Source organism: Fringilla coelebs (assembly GCF_963513975.1).
Source record: "Fringilla coelebs genome assembly, chromosome: 8".
NCBI lineage: Eukaryota > Metazoa > Chordata > Aves > Passeriformes > Fringillidae > Fringilla > Fringilla coelebs.
In genome coordinates this window covers 30,074,289-30,088,960 of record NC_140066.1, presented here as the reverse complement: position 1 = coordinate 30,088,960, position 14,672 = coordinate 30,074,289, and the positions used below count along the sequence as shown (strand labels likewise).

At 41.5% G+C, this 14,672-nt stretch overlaps 1 protein-coding gene across 1 annotated transcript in view; it reads left to right on the top strand.

The window, feature by feature from the left end:
- Positions 1 to 14,672, top strand: part of GFRA1 (GDNF family receptor alpha 1) — a gene marked incomplete at its 3' end in the record, with an annotated part of 129,338 nt that overhangs the window by 88,529 nt on the left and 26,137 nt on the right. Inside the window, exons 5-6 of the mRNA XM_084210656.1 lie at positions 8,613 to 8,722; positions 14,392 to 14,526. Of these exons, the coding sequence (XP_084066782.1) occupies positions 8,613 to 8,722; positions 14,392 to 14,526 (245 nt within the window). The remainder of the gene's footprint in view (positions 1 to 8,612; positions 8,723 to 14,391; positions 14,527 to 14,672) is intronic.

Here is a 14,672-nt window from a genome sequence, read left to right as displayed (position 1 = left end):
CTTCAGTGTTACTGGAGTAACTCCTCTAAGTGGAAGTGAGATGTAAATGTGGCAGTGTCTGCAAAGACTTCTCAGCAGAGGTGCTGGTTGTTTCCTGTGGTTGTTTCCTCTGCTTTAATGATCTGCTGGCTTTAAAACAAGTGACACAGAAGGGGTTTTCTGGTGTGTTTACTGTTGATGATAGATTTTCTGTGTGAGCTGACTGTGACCCTTGTCTAAGGTTATTGAGAGATGACCTTACATCAAAAGATAATGTTTATGCTTACATTAATTTTTTTCAAGCACATTCTATAAACCATTAAAGGAAGCTTTTTTTACTATAAAGCACATGCAACTAAGAACTCTGTTAAATTCAAGCTGTATTATTTGAATATTTAGTTCAATTTCTTTTGTTCCAGTTCAGGCATTGATCACAGTGGTTTTCCTCTCAGTTATGATGCTCCCCTTGCCAATTAGTCATTATGAAATGCTGAAGGTACATCTCAGTAACTGGCCATCATGCAGCATTCCAAAATATTTTTCAGAATGGACAGTTCATTTCAGAACAGCCTCTGTAAATGTCTGGGTGTTTCACAGGCTGTCAACTCCTGGACTCACATTTTTTTATCTGCCTTGTGTGTTCACTTTTTTTTTTGAGAGTGGAATCAAAAAAAAAAATGTTCTTAATACAGCACATCATCCTTAACTGGTAAAAATTATTTGTTTTTCAATCTTACACTACCAATCAGTGCTTTCTGTACCACATTATATACCCATATTACTTCTAAAAGCAAGTTAAACATGTTAAATCAGATCAGTGCTCTCTTGGCTTGCTGCTGCCAGAAGTTCTTGACTTTGGTGGGGCTGTTTTGTGCATGAAAAAATGGATCTACGTAAAAAAGACTACTCTGCTTTTATTTATTTCTGATTTTATATTTGTTCTCTTACTCCAAGGTCAGAGCAGTATTTAGAGTAGCTTCAGGATGGGTTTCAGCCATGCTGGCTGCCCACAGAACCTGCTCAGCTAGTGCAAGGACACTCTGGACACTCATTCTTTCCTTGAGCCACTCCTCTGACAAGGGGACATGGAGTTGTTTCCTTCAGGAATGTCACCACACATACCACTGAGAGATTTTCTTAGGCAAAGAGCATCCCTGCATAACCCCAGGAAACCTGATGTTCCAGTACATCTACCAACAGAAACTTTTCTGGTGAAGAGAGAACTTGTATTGTACTTTTTAGATTATTTTCCATCTCCAAACTCCCATCAGTTTCATGCTTGAGCTAGTAATAGTCTATTATAGTTTATTCAAGTGGTTACAGGGAACATTATTGCCATGGATGTCTTTCTCAGGTACTTGGGAGCACATCCTTTCAGTGTGCACTCACAGTATAGTTATTCATAAACACTGAGGCATCCAGTGGCACGCTCAAGGACTTGCAGTGGCACTACTTTCCCTTGGCTTGCTTTTTGAGAGTGACAGTGATTTTCTGAGGTTACCAGCCTGTAATTCAGACTATTCTGCTTGCCCAGCTAATGAAGTGAGAACAACTCTCCCCATAAAGCATTTCTTTCCTGGGTAACATCCTGCCAGGAGACACTGAGGCTTGGGCATCTTTAAAAATGCCAGTCATTTTTTATTTAGAAGCTTCAATTAAACAGCATAAAGGAAATTAAACAAACAATACACAAATTCACAGTAGTTGGAAAGCAGCTGGTGGACTTGTTCATGTTATTGGAGAGCTTTGGTACAGAGACAGGTAGACTAAATAGAAATCTTACCAGCATCCCCTGATAAAATCACTGGCTGACAATTCGGCCTGTCATTTTGTAGAGGGCTCTGACAGAAGTGTTTTCTTTGCAGCTGGGAAGACAGAACACATTATGAATGCTTAAGGTCGATGCAAGGAAACAGAGCCCTGCAAAACATATTTAATATAGGTTTGATTTCCTGTGGAATGTTTTCCAGATGTTCTCTCCAACAGGCCTCTAAAAAATGATGTGGGGTAATTTTTTTTTTTTTTTTTGCAAACAGAGAAAATTCTGGTTTGTGTCACAGCATCTGAGAATCACTGTTCTAATTCTTTATTACATTACCTTGTGCTCAGGATTTTCACCGTATTTTTCAAAATTGGTTTTATTACACAAAAGGTCAGTAGTATATAAATATTTATATAACCCAATTTCAAATAAATCATACTTGTTTAGAATCACATTTGAGCTTAGTAGTTTCCCTTAAACCCAAAGGAGACCTAATATATTAAATTAAAATTACTCTCATGCATGATCTTGAGTCGCTTAGAGGATTTAATTAACATTGATAAACTATGGCATTAGTGTTTTGTTAAGTTCTTTTGATTTTCTGTAGCAGATACTGTGTAAAAAGATCTAACTGGTCTCCAGCAGATGAAATGAGCAAAGGGAAAGGACAATATTAACAGAAAATGGTATTTTGCTTTCCACAAAATGCAGTAAAAGAACATGGGTGTAGGGTATTAATTTCCTAATAGAAGAATAGAAAGAATACAGTGTTTGTACTTTTCATTTTAAAATTCAGATATGCATAGGTGGAAATACTTTTCATTTGGCATGACTGAATTTCAAGGAGTTAGATTTCCATTTTCTGGGGTGTTAAATGTCCGGGAGTCCCCTGGTAAACAAAAACCCTGAGTAGTGACATAAATGCTGGCAGATGTGGTGGGGACATGGTAGAGGCAGAGAGCTGGTCAGGTGTGGGTGCTCCTCTGGAGGGACCAGCCCTGGTGGCTTTGTGCCTGTGCCTGATGCTCTGAGCAAGCACTCCTGCTGCTGGAAGGCATCTCAGTGATCTTGTGTGGTCCCTGGTGTTTGTTCCTGTGTCTAGTTATCCCACAGTCCACACAGGCTGCCTCTGTGCAATTGGGCATTGTCCATATTTTGCTTCCAGATGAACAACACAGTTTTGAGAGGCAAGTTGAACCCAGAATCAAATATTTGCTTGGGTTTAGGCATCCAGACATTTAAAATAACAAAACAGCAGCAAAACCAGATAACAACCAGCTTCTTTCAGTTCATAGCTGGTATTTGGGATCTAAAATCCTGTAATGGTTTCTGCCAGTGTTGGAAAAGATTTGGATCAGCTCAAGTGAGAGAAACTGGCTTCAATATTCAGGTCTTGGGAGGCAAATGGTTTGCCAGCAGAAATTTACTTTTTTACCCTTCCCACTCCTCAAAAGGCATCAAGGCTGAGCTGGATGTCAGGATTCAGCATGGGATGGGGACTTCCTGGGGCTCCTGGGGACTCCAGGGACAGGCAGGACAGAACCTTTTAGGCTGTGCTCATCCCACCAGCCCAGCTTGGGAGTGGGGCAGTCCTGGGCATGGAGCATCTCCCTGGGGACAGGATGGGACATGGGCAGAGCTGGCTCCGTGGGGCCCATGGCTGGGCAGGACAGGGGTGGGCAGGGGCAGCAGTGGCTCAGGGCCTGGACACTGTCATTGTTGGAGAAGGAGGGTGGCAACCAAACACAAACCAGCCTTTTTGTGGGGTTGCTGTTTAATAAATACATGGGAAAGTGACCTCTTAAATAAAAATGTCAGAATTTGTAGTTGCTCGCAGGTGCTCAACAGTGTGTTTAGATAGCTAAGGAGGTGTAAGATTTATTAATATTACACAGCTCTAGTGTCCTTGAATGAAAAAAAGATGGGTCAGAGCTACTTTACTCTGTGCAGGGAGAGTCATCTCTCGTTATGGAGTTCCTCTGAGGCTTTTTTCATCCCCCTGCTTGATGGAGTTGCTTATGTGGCCTTTGCCTCATAATCTCACTGTTTATGAAAGAAAGAGAAAACGAAATGCTCCTCCAACAATGAAGCCATTAGTTTGGCCACATACCAACCCCTGCAACCAACTCCTGCATCCCAGCAGAAGCAGCACCACTCCAGCCATAGGGGAGCTATTTGTAGCCAGAGTAGGACACTGCAGTTGACCCCTACGAAAGAAGAACAAGTATTTTGACTTGTTGTTTTTTTTCTGTAATGGTGCCATTTATCACCGTGACACACATTCATTGACTTAGTCTGGCTTTTTTCAGTGTGGGATTTATACCTCTTTTCTGTTTTGAATATTGATGCAGCACTTCCCTTACGTGACTGCACTGCCAAATGGTGTCTAGACGCTCGAGCAGCTCTGACTAGTTAGTGTAGTCACCTCAGTCTCTCAGCTCTGGCATTTACCTACTCTTTATGTTACTGCTATAAATAGGTGCCTAAACACGAGCAGCAATGCAAGGAGAGGTGGCAGTGAGCATGTCCAGAGCTCACCTGACATCCCTGAGGTGGGGCACGGGAGCGCCGTCGCTCTCTGCATTCCAACGGGGCGCGCGGTTGTCACCGCTCGCTTGGACATCACAGCCTGTGTGTGGGCAGCCAGCAGGAGACCTGAGTTCAGTGTCTTGCTTGGTGTCAACATCACCAGTGCCAGGGCAAGGCTGAGAGAGGTTTTTCTCCTCAGGGCTCAGCCCTTGTGCACCAACAATACAGTCAGAGAGGAAAAAAAAAGAAGATAAATCAACACCTGCCATCCCAGTGAGGCTGGTGCTTCTTGAGGAGGAATATGGTTCTGAGTGTTGCTTTCTGGTAGGTCATTAATTTGCCCCAGATCCAAACTACAAATTGTTCTTATCATACTTTTCTTACAGTTCTTCATACAGTTCTTATCATACTTTTAAATATTGCACCAATGCTAAAGCTGAATTGACCAACCTTAAAGAGGGAGAACTGATAAATAACCAAGAACTTTTACAGAACCTTGAGAACAAAAAGTAGTGAAAACCTAATCAATGTTGCCTATGCAACGGGTTGTGGTAATATAAAATTAAATTGCTTCAAAAATTATATGCAGATTCAATACAATAGTGCTATTAAAAAAGCTTATTTGTAAGCAAATGTGAAAGTTTTGAATTATCCAACTGAGTATTTGAAGAGCCACTATCATAAGGAGAGCAAATTAACTTTGCTTCCTTTGTATTTTTAACTGTTACAAATTATTTTACTGGTACTAATACAAAGCATTAGAGAATAGCAGGTTTGGGATTTTTTCTCTTTTCAGAAAGGCTGTTTGTTGTTTGAGCAGATTTTCTTTGAATTTGCTGATGGGATTATTCTTACTTTTCCAGCTAGTGGTATACAAAATATTTAAAGTAAGCTTTTCAGAACATCTTCAGATTTTCCAGGGCTAAGATAAGACTAATTTAATTTGTGGGGGTTTTGCCCTACAAAGAGATGATTTTTTTGTTGTTGTTGTTTGGTTTTCTCTCTTCCTGGGAGGAAGATTTCTGAGCAGTACCCCTTATTTAGCAAGGAAAAGGGAACACATCATAAATGTGGCTGTGCACAATGAGAATTTTGTGTCAGAAAAAGAAATTAATAGTTCCTTTTAGATGTGGTCCTGGTACATGTTATGAACAATATAAAACTATCTCTCTCCAGCAGTGAGATACATCTGTGTACACCACACATGTAAAACTATGCACATGTGAAGGTGCATGTGGCAAATTCTGTTTGTTCTCTGGGTAGCAAAACTGCTCAGTCATGAGAAACCCTCAAGTTGCCACCTGCAGGTTGCCTCCTGCTGAAGGAGCACAAATTCAACACAGTACATTTTTTTTGATAGGACTGCTATTACCAGATTGCTCTGATTCTGCATCCCTAAAAGGATTGTCTCTTTTACCCAAACAGTTCTTAATATTCATGTGCAATACTTTAGGATTAATGGTTCTCATTAGGCTAATTTGTCTCTCACTCTAGATAAATAGCAGTACCACTGTTTTGGTGTTCACTGATGAGCACACTTTCATCACTGCCAGTCTGCTGGAAGTGTCTGGGGGTAGATCTTCAGTGAGTGTTAATCAGCAGATCTTCACTGAAAGTGTTGCAGTATTTTATGGCAGATGGAGGTCTGTGCTTTTATTTCAGGCCTTAACTTCATCTCCAGTGCAAATGAACCCACATAAGTATCAGGTGTAGTTAACAGCTCAGGAGAGGGTGAGAGCTTGGGTTGTGTGAAGTTTGGATGATTGGCTAGGGAAGGTTGTGTGATAATGTCCAGCAATGCTCAGACCAGAGCTACCTGAGCTGTATTTGAGTTATGAAAACTTAAATGTGCAATGTTGTCACATCATTACTTTTTATGACCACAAAAATTCCTCAGATATTCACATGGAAATCAAGGTGTACGCAAAAGAGAATCAGCAGAGCTATCTTTAACCTCCTTTAGGGTATACAACAAATAAGTTCTTTAAGCAGGCTGGGCAGTAAATGACTGGGTTTATTCCATGGTTATCAGTCCTTAAAAACATTTAGAGAAGAGGAATGTATTAAATGAACTCTGGACCAGTGCACCTAATAACCTAAGGGAGAACTGGTCATTCAAGAAGGATGAAACGATTGCAAGTGTTTTCAGCATTATCAAGATACTGATTGTATAATCCATTGCCAGAAAGATTTATTTTTAGTCACATAAATAATGAAATTTAGATCTGAGGACCTACTTTGTTTTAGAAATAAAAGAATACTGTATATACAGAAGGCTTGCCCTTTCTACCATGGCAGAGGTTTTTATACTAGATAGATGTAATAGGCTCTATTCCATTCTAAACCTGACTTCATCCAGGTATTTGTAGAATTAGAAAAATCCTTGGAAACTGTCAACTCCCTTTGTTCCCAATTGATCCAAAAGCTGGATTTGAGCCACTATCTTAATTACTGCCTGGGAGAGGAATCACTGCAGTGATAGAGGGTTTCCTTTCCCAGATTTTCTTCATGGTGCTGCCATTGATCTCTTTCCATATCTTGAGACCCATTTCCTCTCAGCCTGTCTCCTGGCAGGTGCAGTATCTATTCACCAGCTAAGTAGGGATTTTATGTAAATTTAGAAATATATGTATACATACATATATACACACACATATGTGTATATATGTATGAATGTTTGCTAGAGAGGTTGACTTTTTAAAGCTATTAAAGGCAACTGGGTACAGATTTCCATCTCAAGGTTAAGTGATTAAATAAGGGAAGAGAGGGAGTGAAAAGCTTAGGGTTGGCTGTGGCTTGAAGGCAACCATGGATTTGCTGGTGTCAGTACAGTTAGAGAGAGATGGAACTAAAATAAGGCCATGAGAACAGCTCTCATAAATTCAGGTATAGGTTGCATGGAGTTTATTTATAGGATGCTTTCTCTAACTAAGCCTCTGAACCTTTTGATGTTTGCCCATCGTTACTTTCAGGCCAATTAATGATGTGTATCCAGTCCCATTCTGGGGTAGGTAAAACAATAAAGCAAACAAAGATAATTAGTCTCTGGAGCATGTAAACAAATAAAGTAAATCACTTGCAAATCACTTGTTTCTGCTAACTTTTGTGGGGTTGTTGCAAAACTGAAAAAGAGCATTTATATTGCAAATCTGCATAATGCTGGAGCAGTAATGAAAATTCATGGATTATACTATTCTGATTTTGAGAGGGCTTTGCAAAGATTAAGCATCTTATCCTGAGACATTACTGTGGGTTGTCAGATGCAAAAGAACATTTTTATACCTATTTCACAGAAGAGAAGATTAAAGTAGGGAGGTGATTTTTTTTTTTCATAGATGAAGGAGTAAATAACACTTTGTAAATAAAAAAAAAAGGCACGATTCCAAGGCTGTAAGGCTAAGATGGGCAGAGGAGTGACTGTAGGACGTTTGACCTTGACCCACCTCATCAATGCCTTGCAAATTTCACAGACCTGAATGAGAGCGTTAAACCACAAATAACCAGAAGAGATCCTGTTAGTCCTTTTAATTTCCAACGTGGAAATCGATCATCAGTTGATCACAATACAGCTTCACTCCTGGTCCTAAAGCACCTCCTGCATGTGATCAGTGCTCTCACCTCCTTGGCCATGGGCTGGCCCAGGTGAGTGAAGGTGAAGTGGCCGCTCAGCAGCAGAACTCCATGCAGAGCACACTCTCCTTCCATCTCAGCCCTGGAGCCAGTACTCTGGAGTTTGGATAAATGCATGTTTGGCAAGAACAAATAGATCTCTGTGGCTCTGGGGGTGAGGAGGCTGTGCCAGCTGGTCCTGCCTGCTGCCCCAGCTGCTGCTGCAGGCCAGGCCAGGGCAGGGTGAGCCCCCTCTGGAAACGTGGGACACCCCCAAAGCAGGTCCTGCTTCCAGTCTTGCAGTAAGAGTCTTGCTTGCTCTGTGAGCACAAACACACAGCTTTGTGTAATCGGTAAAACAGCAGAAACTGTGCTCTGAATAAAAGACTCCAGTTAGAGTTCAGATCCAGGCAAAATGACTCCTCATATGATAAAATCAGTCTTTGTCTTTTTTTCTTGGCATGAAAATGCAGAACATTTCTTTTAGTAAAGGGCAGGCATTTCCCTGTTGTTCTGTTCCTTTTTTACTGTTTTGTTGCGCTTTTTTGTTCTGACTTCAAAAATAGATTCTGGAAAGTGATGTGTCTTAGAAAGAGACTCTCAATAGCTGAAATGTGTCCAATATGCATTTAAGTTAAAGAATATTAAGCCTTGTCCAAAAACAGAGTGTGTAAAAGGTAAGAATGCCTTCAGGCTTGACTTTTAAAGATACACATTTTTCTTCCCGCTGCAGATCTCGCCTTGCAGATTTCTTCACAAACTGCCAGCCTGAGTCACGCTCTGTTAGTGGCTGTCTGAAGGAGAACTATGCTGACTGCCTGCTCGCTTACTCGGGGCTCATTGGTAAGAGGGCAGGGAGGGGTGGGGGCTTGCTCGTGAGAAAAAAACCCCTACCTGCATTTGGAAGGTCTGTGTGAAATAAAAGCTGGAATATAATGCTGTATGATATGATGCCAGGGCAGTTTCTCCATCTACTGGAGTGGCCCTGCTTTGCCTTACAGAGATTCTTGGGGTAAGCTTGTGCATGACAAGAAAATTAAGGATGGAAGGTGAGGAGAGAAAGGTGCTTGAACTTGGAATAAATGCAAGCTTAAAAAGTAAAGCTTGTTTAGAGGGTTGAATGTAGACAGGAGTGAGTGGTAGGAAGTTAACAAGTGGAAGTGCAGCTTGGTTGATATTGCAGCTGTCATCACAAGTTTGGGTAAACACCTTCAGAGAAAGGTGCCTGAATCTAAGATATGAAACAATAGATCAATCCAGCCTTTTATCAATTCCAGCTGCTGTTCTTTCCATGATATCCTTCTGTCCACTCTAAGTGTTTTCAGAGATGCCTGTCAGCAAGATGAGCTGAGACCAAATCTGAAATCCTCTTCCCTCCCCAGTGTTGTTATTTTTGTTGTCACCTTCCTGAGTGTCAGCAGGCACAAGGATGCCTTTATGGAAGCCAGATTCCACATGCCACCCTCAGTATTTGATTCCTGAAAGAGAGAGATCATGTCAAGAAGCTGAATGTGTTGTAGAAATATCATAGTTGGGCAATAAATAATAAGTGAATGTCAAAACTCTGAAACAAATACATTTGAAAGGCCACCAGAAAAAATGTTTTTAAGCTTGCAGCCTGCACCTGCTGCAGTGCAGTAATATCCCCTTCTGTTGGGCATGAAGGTGCCAGCTGAGGCCCTGAAGCTGATCCTGCTGTTAAATAAATGTCTCTGGAGATAAGATTGAAATGAAAATATTTCTAGAATAGGTTGGGTTTGCTGAAAAATGACTGAAAGCTATTCTCAGTGGCTTACTGTTACCATTCTTATTACTCCAGCAGCTAACAAGTGAGGTAAATCCATGTGGCAATGGGTAAAATGAGATGTGATGGCTTCAAAGGATATTCTTCTACCACTGAAGAGATTAAGGCAGTATGCAAAGGCTATAACATCTGAACAGTTATGACAGACTGTCATTTGACTCTCAAACAGAGAATTGAATAGCCTTGAAATCTGGTCTTGTCAATGAGATTAAGAAGTCTGGCTGCTGGCAAGGGGTAACTGTTACTCACAGATACTTCTGGCCAAGAGCTGCCAAGTTCTTGCTGGACCTAGAGAGTTTTGCTGGCAGTTTTGTTGGTTTCATTTTTCAGTTTAACCCCAAAAATGACCCAGTTCCTCTTGTGAGGTGTTCTTGTGTTACTGGGGGTGACCATGCTGCAAAACACTGTCACACATCAGAAATGTGGAATGGGTGCCTAAGGAGTTCAAAGCAAAAGGAGATCTACTTTTCAAAGGGGAAAATGCACATTTTTCTTCCTTCCTGCTACCCCCTGGAGACTTGCAGAAGAGCAGCTGACTGGTGTCAGGAGAGTTTCTGCTTCTTAGTAGTAATTCTGCTGGATCAAGAAATTACCAAAATGTTTCTCGTGCTGAAGCAGTAAATTCCTGACTCTGATATCAATCTGCTGTGAAAGTGGAGTAAGGCAGAAATCAGCAATATAATCTTTCAAATGTCTGCTTAATAGATATAAAACACAAGGAGAAGAGTTAGACTGTGGGTGAGAAGCTCCATCAGAGCTTCAGGTTTTCCATTTAATTAAGATAAAATATTTTTCATTAAAGTAATTATTTTCTTTTTAGCCATTTCATTAAATTCCAAAAATTCCATCTCCACAGTGTTCAGGAAACTGAGGCTTCTCTGTGGAAGGAACAGTGAATGTGAGTCTTTCCTCAAATACAGGGATGTAAATGAGGGTTAACTTCACTGAAATTAGTGGAATCCCACCTAAAATTAATGACCTTAAATGAAAATAGAGCCAGTCACAGCTTTTGTATGAGGTGCTTTATCAACAAAAGGGAGAACACTCTATAGAAGCTGCTTGAACATATGCATCAGGGTGTTATGTATATAATTTCAAAGATGTGTACACTTTACAGGAAGTTGAAAAACCTCAAATCATTGCTTTAGGCTCCTTGTTGTAGTGTAGGGATAAGTTAATTGGTTTTTTTCAATTACCAGAAAAAAAATTTAATATATAAGGAGACTGTGGGTAGCCATGTTTGAGTCAGTGCTTTGGTTACAGCCTGGCTAAGTCATCTGGACCTTCTGCACTCCCATGTGAATTAAGTTTTGCTCTAAGTGCTGACTTCAAGATCTGCTTTAGCATTTGCTTTCTGACACATTTTCCCTTGTCTCGAGCAAAATCCATCCAAGTCCCCTGTTGTTCCCAGGAATTCCATGAGAGTTTGTGTGAATAAGCTGGACTTGCTTTTGGCCAAAGAAACTTCAGCCCCTTGTCCCTTCTCCCAGACTCACCATCCATCTCCTTGTTAATTCACCCTAATTTCAGCAACCTCTGGGCTGTGTTCAGGCCAACCCTGCTTTTGTCTAAAATGTGGAGGTCTCACTGCTGCCTTTTGAGACCATCCCAGAGCTGTGTGATACCTAGAGCTCAGAAAACCAAGCCTGTCCTATTTTACCATGGTTTCTCTGGTCCCTTAGTGTCCATCAGCAGAATTTCTGAGATGCCAGCTAGTGGAGGGGGGGAGAAGGGAAAGGCACACACTTTGCAGGGAAAAAAGAAAATCCACCCCAGGAAACCAAGCATGTAATCTGCTTGGGTTCACATCTGCCCCCAGGTTTAAATGACAGACTGATTTTCTACTAGCTGCTCTTTCAGCCACTCTGTTTTTGCTGGATGCACAGTTTGTGTGCTGTGTACACACTTTTCTTGTCCTGTCTTTCCTGTATTCATCAACCCTAATTGTGTCTTGGTATCTGTTACACTTTTAACCCCTGTCTTAACCCATTTTAATTACCTTATTACCTCTTTGTGATAAGAAAGTCTTACCTCAGTGACCTTTTTAATTTCCTCAGTACCTTTCTGTTTTTTCAACCCTTCACTAAGCATTTGCTAATTAGAATTTTTTTTCAGCCGACTGTTTTCTTTCCATTTGCAAAATCCTCTTGATTTTTGCCTTCTCACAGTTTTTTTCAGATCATGTTGCAAGGCTGAAATAGTGTTCTGAACCACCATGTGGATGAGAGAGAGACATTTTAATGTGTTTTATTTTAATTTAATATCATTCCTCTTCTTATTTATCTACTGTCCAGTTTTCATTAACAATGCAAATTAAATTTGCCTATTTTACTAAATTCTCTATCTCCCTTTAATGATTTTCAACCGTGCTGTTTACTCATGTACCAGTCTCATGTAGAATTCAAGCAATTATTAGTGCAACTATCTGTTAAAAGCTGCAGGAAGCCAGAGGTATGGGATTATATTCAAATTTAAGAGCATCCCAAAACAAGAGAAAAGATGCTTTCTGTGAATCTCACAAAGGGACCACATTCATTTCACATCCATTACTGTCTTCCTCAGGCCAGCCCTGGTGCCTGTTGTCCTTTGTCTCCCACGTCACATATGAGGCAGTTTGCATGTTGATTTGTTCATTTCCCAGCACTGCCTGGTGACTGAAAGGCTATTAGACATCACTCTGTGATTTGTGTTATTTCTAATGTTCCTTTTTTAGCTTAATGTTTGATAGCCCTTTCCCGTCTGTTATTGCAGACACTTGGACCCTGGACCTATGGACCAAATTTTCTCTCCTAGTGTACACTTTGGGTCTCTCACATTTGTCCTTCATCTATTCCATCTTCTTAATGACTACTTTGATGTCAGTTTTGAGGAGATGTGATCACATTTCCTCACAATATATGACCTGTCCTAGGATTGCAAATTATCGAGTGAGGAACATGTTCCCTGAAGCAGCTGGCAGCGGTTCAGGTCTGGAATACCTTCCCCTTTTTATTTAATTTTTCTGGTTTGGTCAGACAAATAAAATAAAGATTGGAACTTCTCTGTCCTTAGGAAAGTTTGAAATATCTGATCTGCTGGGGTAATGCATTCAGTGACACTACTGGCTTCAGCAAGTGCTCATCACACAACAGTTTCCTGGTGCAGATGAGTGATGAACACTTGCTGTTCATCTTTCAGGACACAGAATGCCTGCTTTGGTTTCATTTTATTCTTGGGTGCATTGAGAATGGGATATAAATGGGAGAATATTTATCCAAGAGTTTGTAACAGAGTTAGAATGGCCCTGTGGTTGGAAAGTTGTTGAGAATTTTTAGGAAATAATCACTTTCCTGAAGAAGTAGTGAAACGACAGGATTAATAATAGTTTGTTACCTGCAAAGAACCTGCTGTACCTTTTCATGCATGCTGGTTTTTGCTCTGTTCATCACCCTAACCCACTCTGCTGGCAGGTCCCTCGTGAGCACCCTGGTGTCAGGGGTGACACTGCTCCAAGGTGTGGGAGGGCTCCCCTCAGCATGACCAGCATTCTCCTTGCTCATGCATTTCAGAAATGTTTTTCCAGTCTGGCTGCAGACTCAAGGAGGAAGCACAGGTCTGTGTACCTGGCTTTTATTTCAGGTATTTATTTGCAGCTAGAATTAAAATGAGAAAAAACACGAGTGAGGAAGAAAAATCCTGAAAGATTTTTAAGTGCAGCTCTAAGGACACAGTCCACGTGTGTTTGATTTGGCAGCAAAGCCCTTCAAAGGGGAGCTCACCTTCTCCCAACCCATCCCTCCCTCTGCCACAGTTTTCCACCTGTCAGTTCTGCTGATGCAGCTCTCTGTGGGAATCCTTTTTGGAGGGAAGAAATGTGTCTTCACTGTGTGAGTCCTGTTACAGTCCCTAAAGTGATTGCATTCAAACAGCAGAGAGTGTGAAATACAGTGCAGGGCTGGGGGTCAGGGGCTGAGGGGAGCCAGGAGCTGTCAAATCTGTGGGTCAGAGCCTGCTGTGGGTCTGTGTGGGGAATCCAGCCCCGAATGCATGACTGCCCAAGGGCTGTTTGCCATCTTAGGGTGGAAGGGATGTTCCAATGCTGTGGAAACCCAGAGCACCGGGAATATTTCTGTGTCTGCTCTGGGGTGCCCTGACCCCCAGGGGAGCACTGACTCTGACCCTCATTCTTGGAGGAAGTTTCCTAAACTTCAAGATAGACTAGAATCCACAAAAGTGTGAAATAGATTATAGAGAGTAGTGCAGGTGTATCACTTGGTGAGAAATTTAGGTTTGGGGATTTTTAGTATGTTGTGGATGGAAGGGAGATGGAGGACACGGGGTGTTGTCCTGGGTTTCTTCTTCATGCTTCTTCCTGCTTCATGGGTTTGGGTGGCATTTTGTAATTGGGCAGAAAAGTCTACACTGGGGGCTGTTTGGGATCAGTTATTGGGTTAAAAGGGAAAATAATCTAGGTGTCAGCTCTTAATTTGATAGTTTAATCTTAAAATACCTTGTAACAAGAGATTGTTGGCCATTTGGTGCCTTCTAATGAAAAGCTGCTGAACTCACAGCAGTGAGACTGTTTTACTGATAAGAAATAATAAACACTTGAGTCCAAACATGAAATACCATCTCAAGTGCCTTCACTCCAGACCCAGAGAAACCCACAGCTGGTACCACCACTCAGTGCAGAGGTTGCTGACAGTGCTGTGCTTCACTCTGGTGACAGGCACCGTGATGACCCCAAACTACATCAACTCCAGCAGCCTCAGCGTGGCCCCGTGGTGCGACTGCAGCAACAGCGGCAACGACGAAGAGGAGTGCAAGAAATTTCTGAATTTCTTCCAGGACAACACATGCCTTAGTGAGTACAAAATTAGGTGTCTTTTAATGTGTTGCAGAGTGTTTTTCTAGGATTCCTTTACTGCTCAAGCGTGTTATTGACACATCGAGGCCATCACTTTGCACTTCGTCGAGCGGGGTCCTGTTGTAGGTGTAAAAATTAAAAGA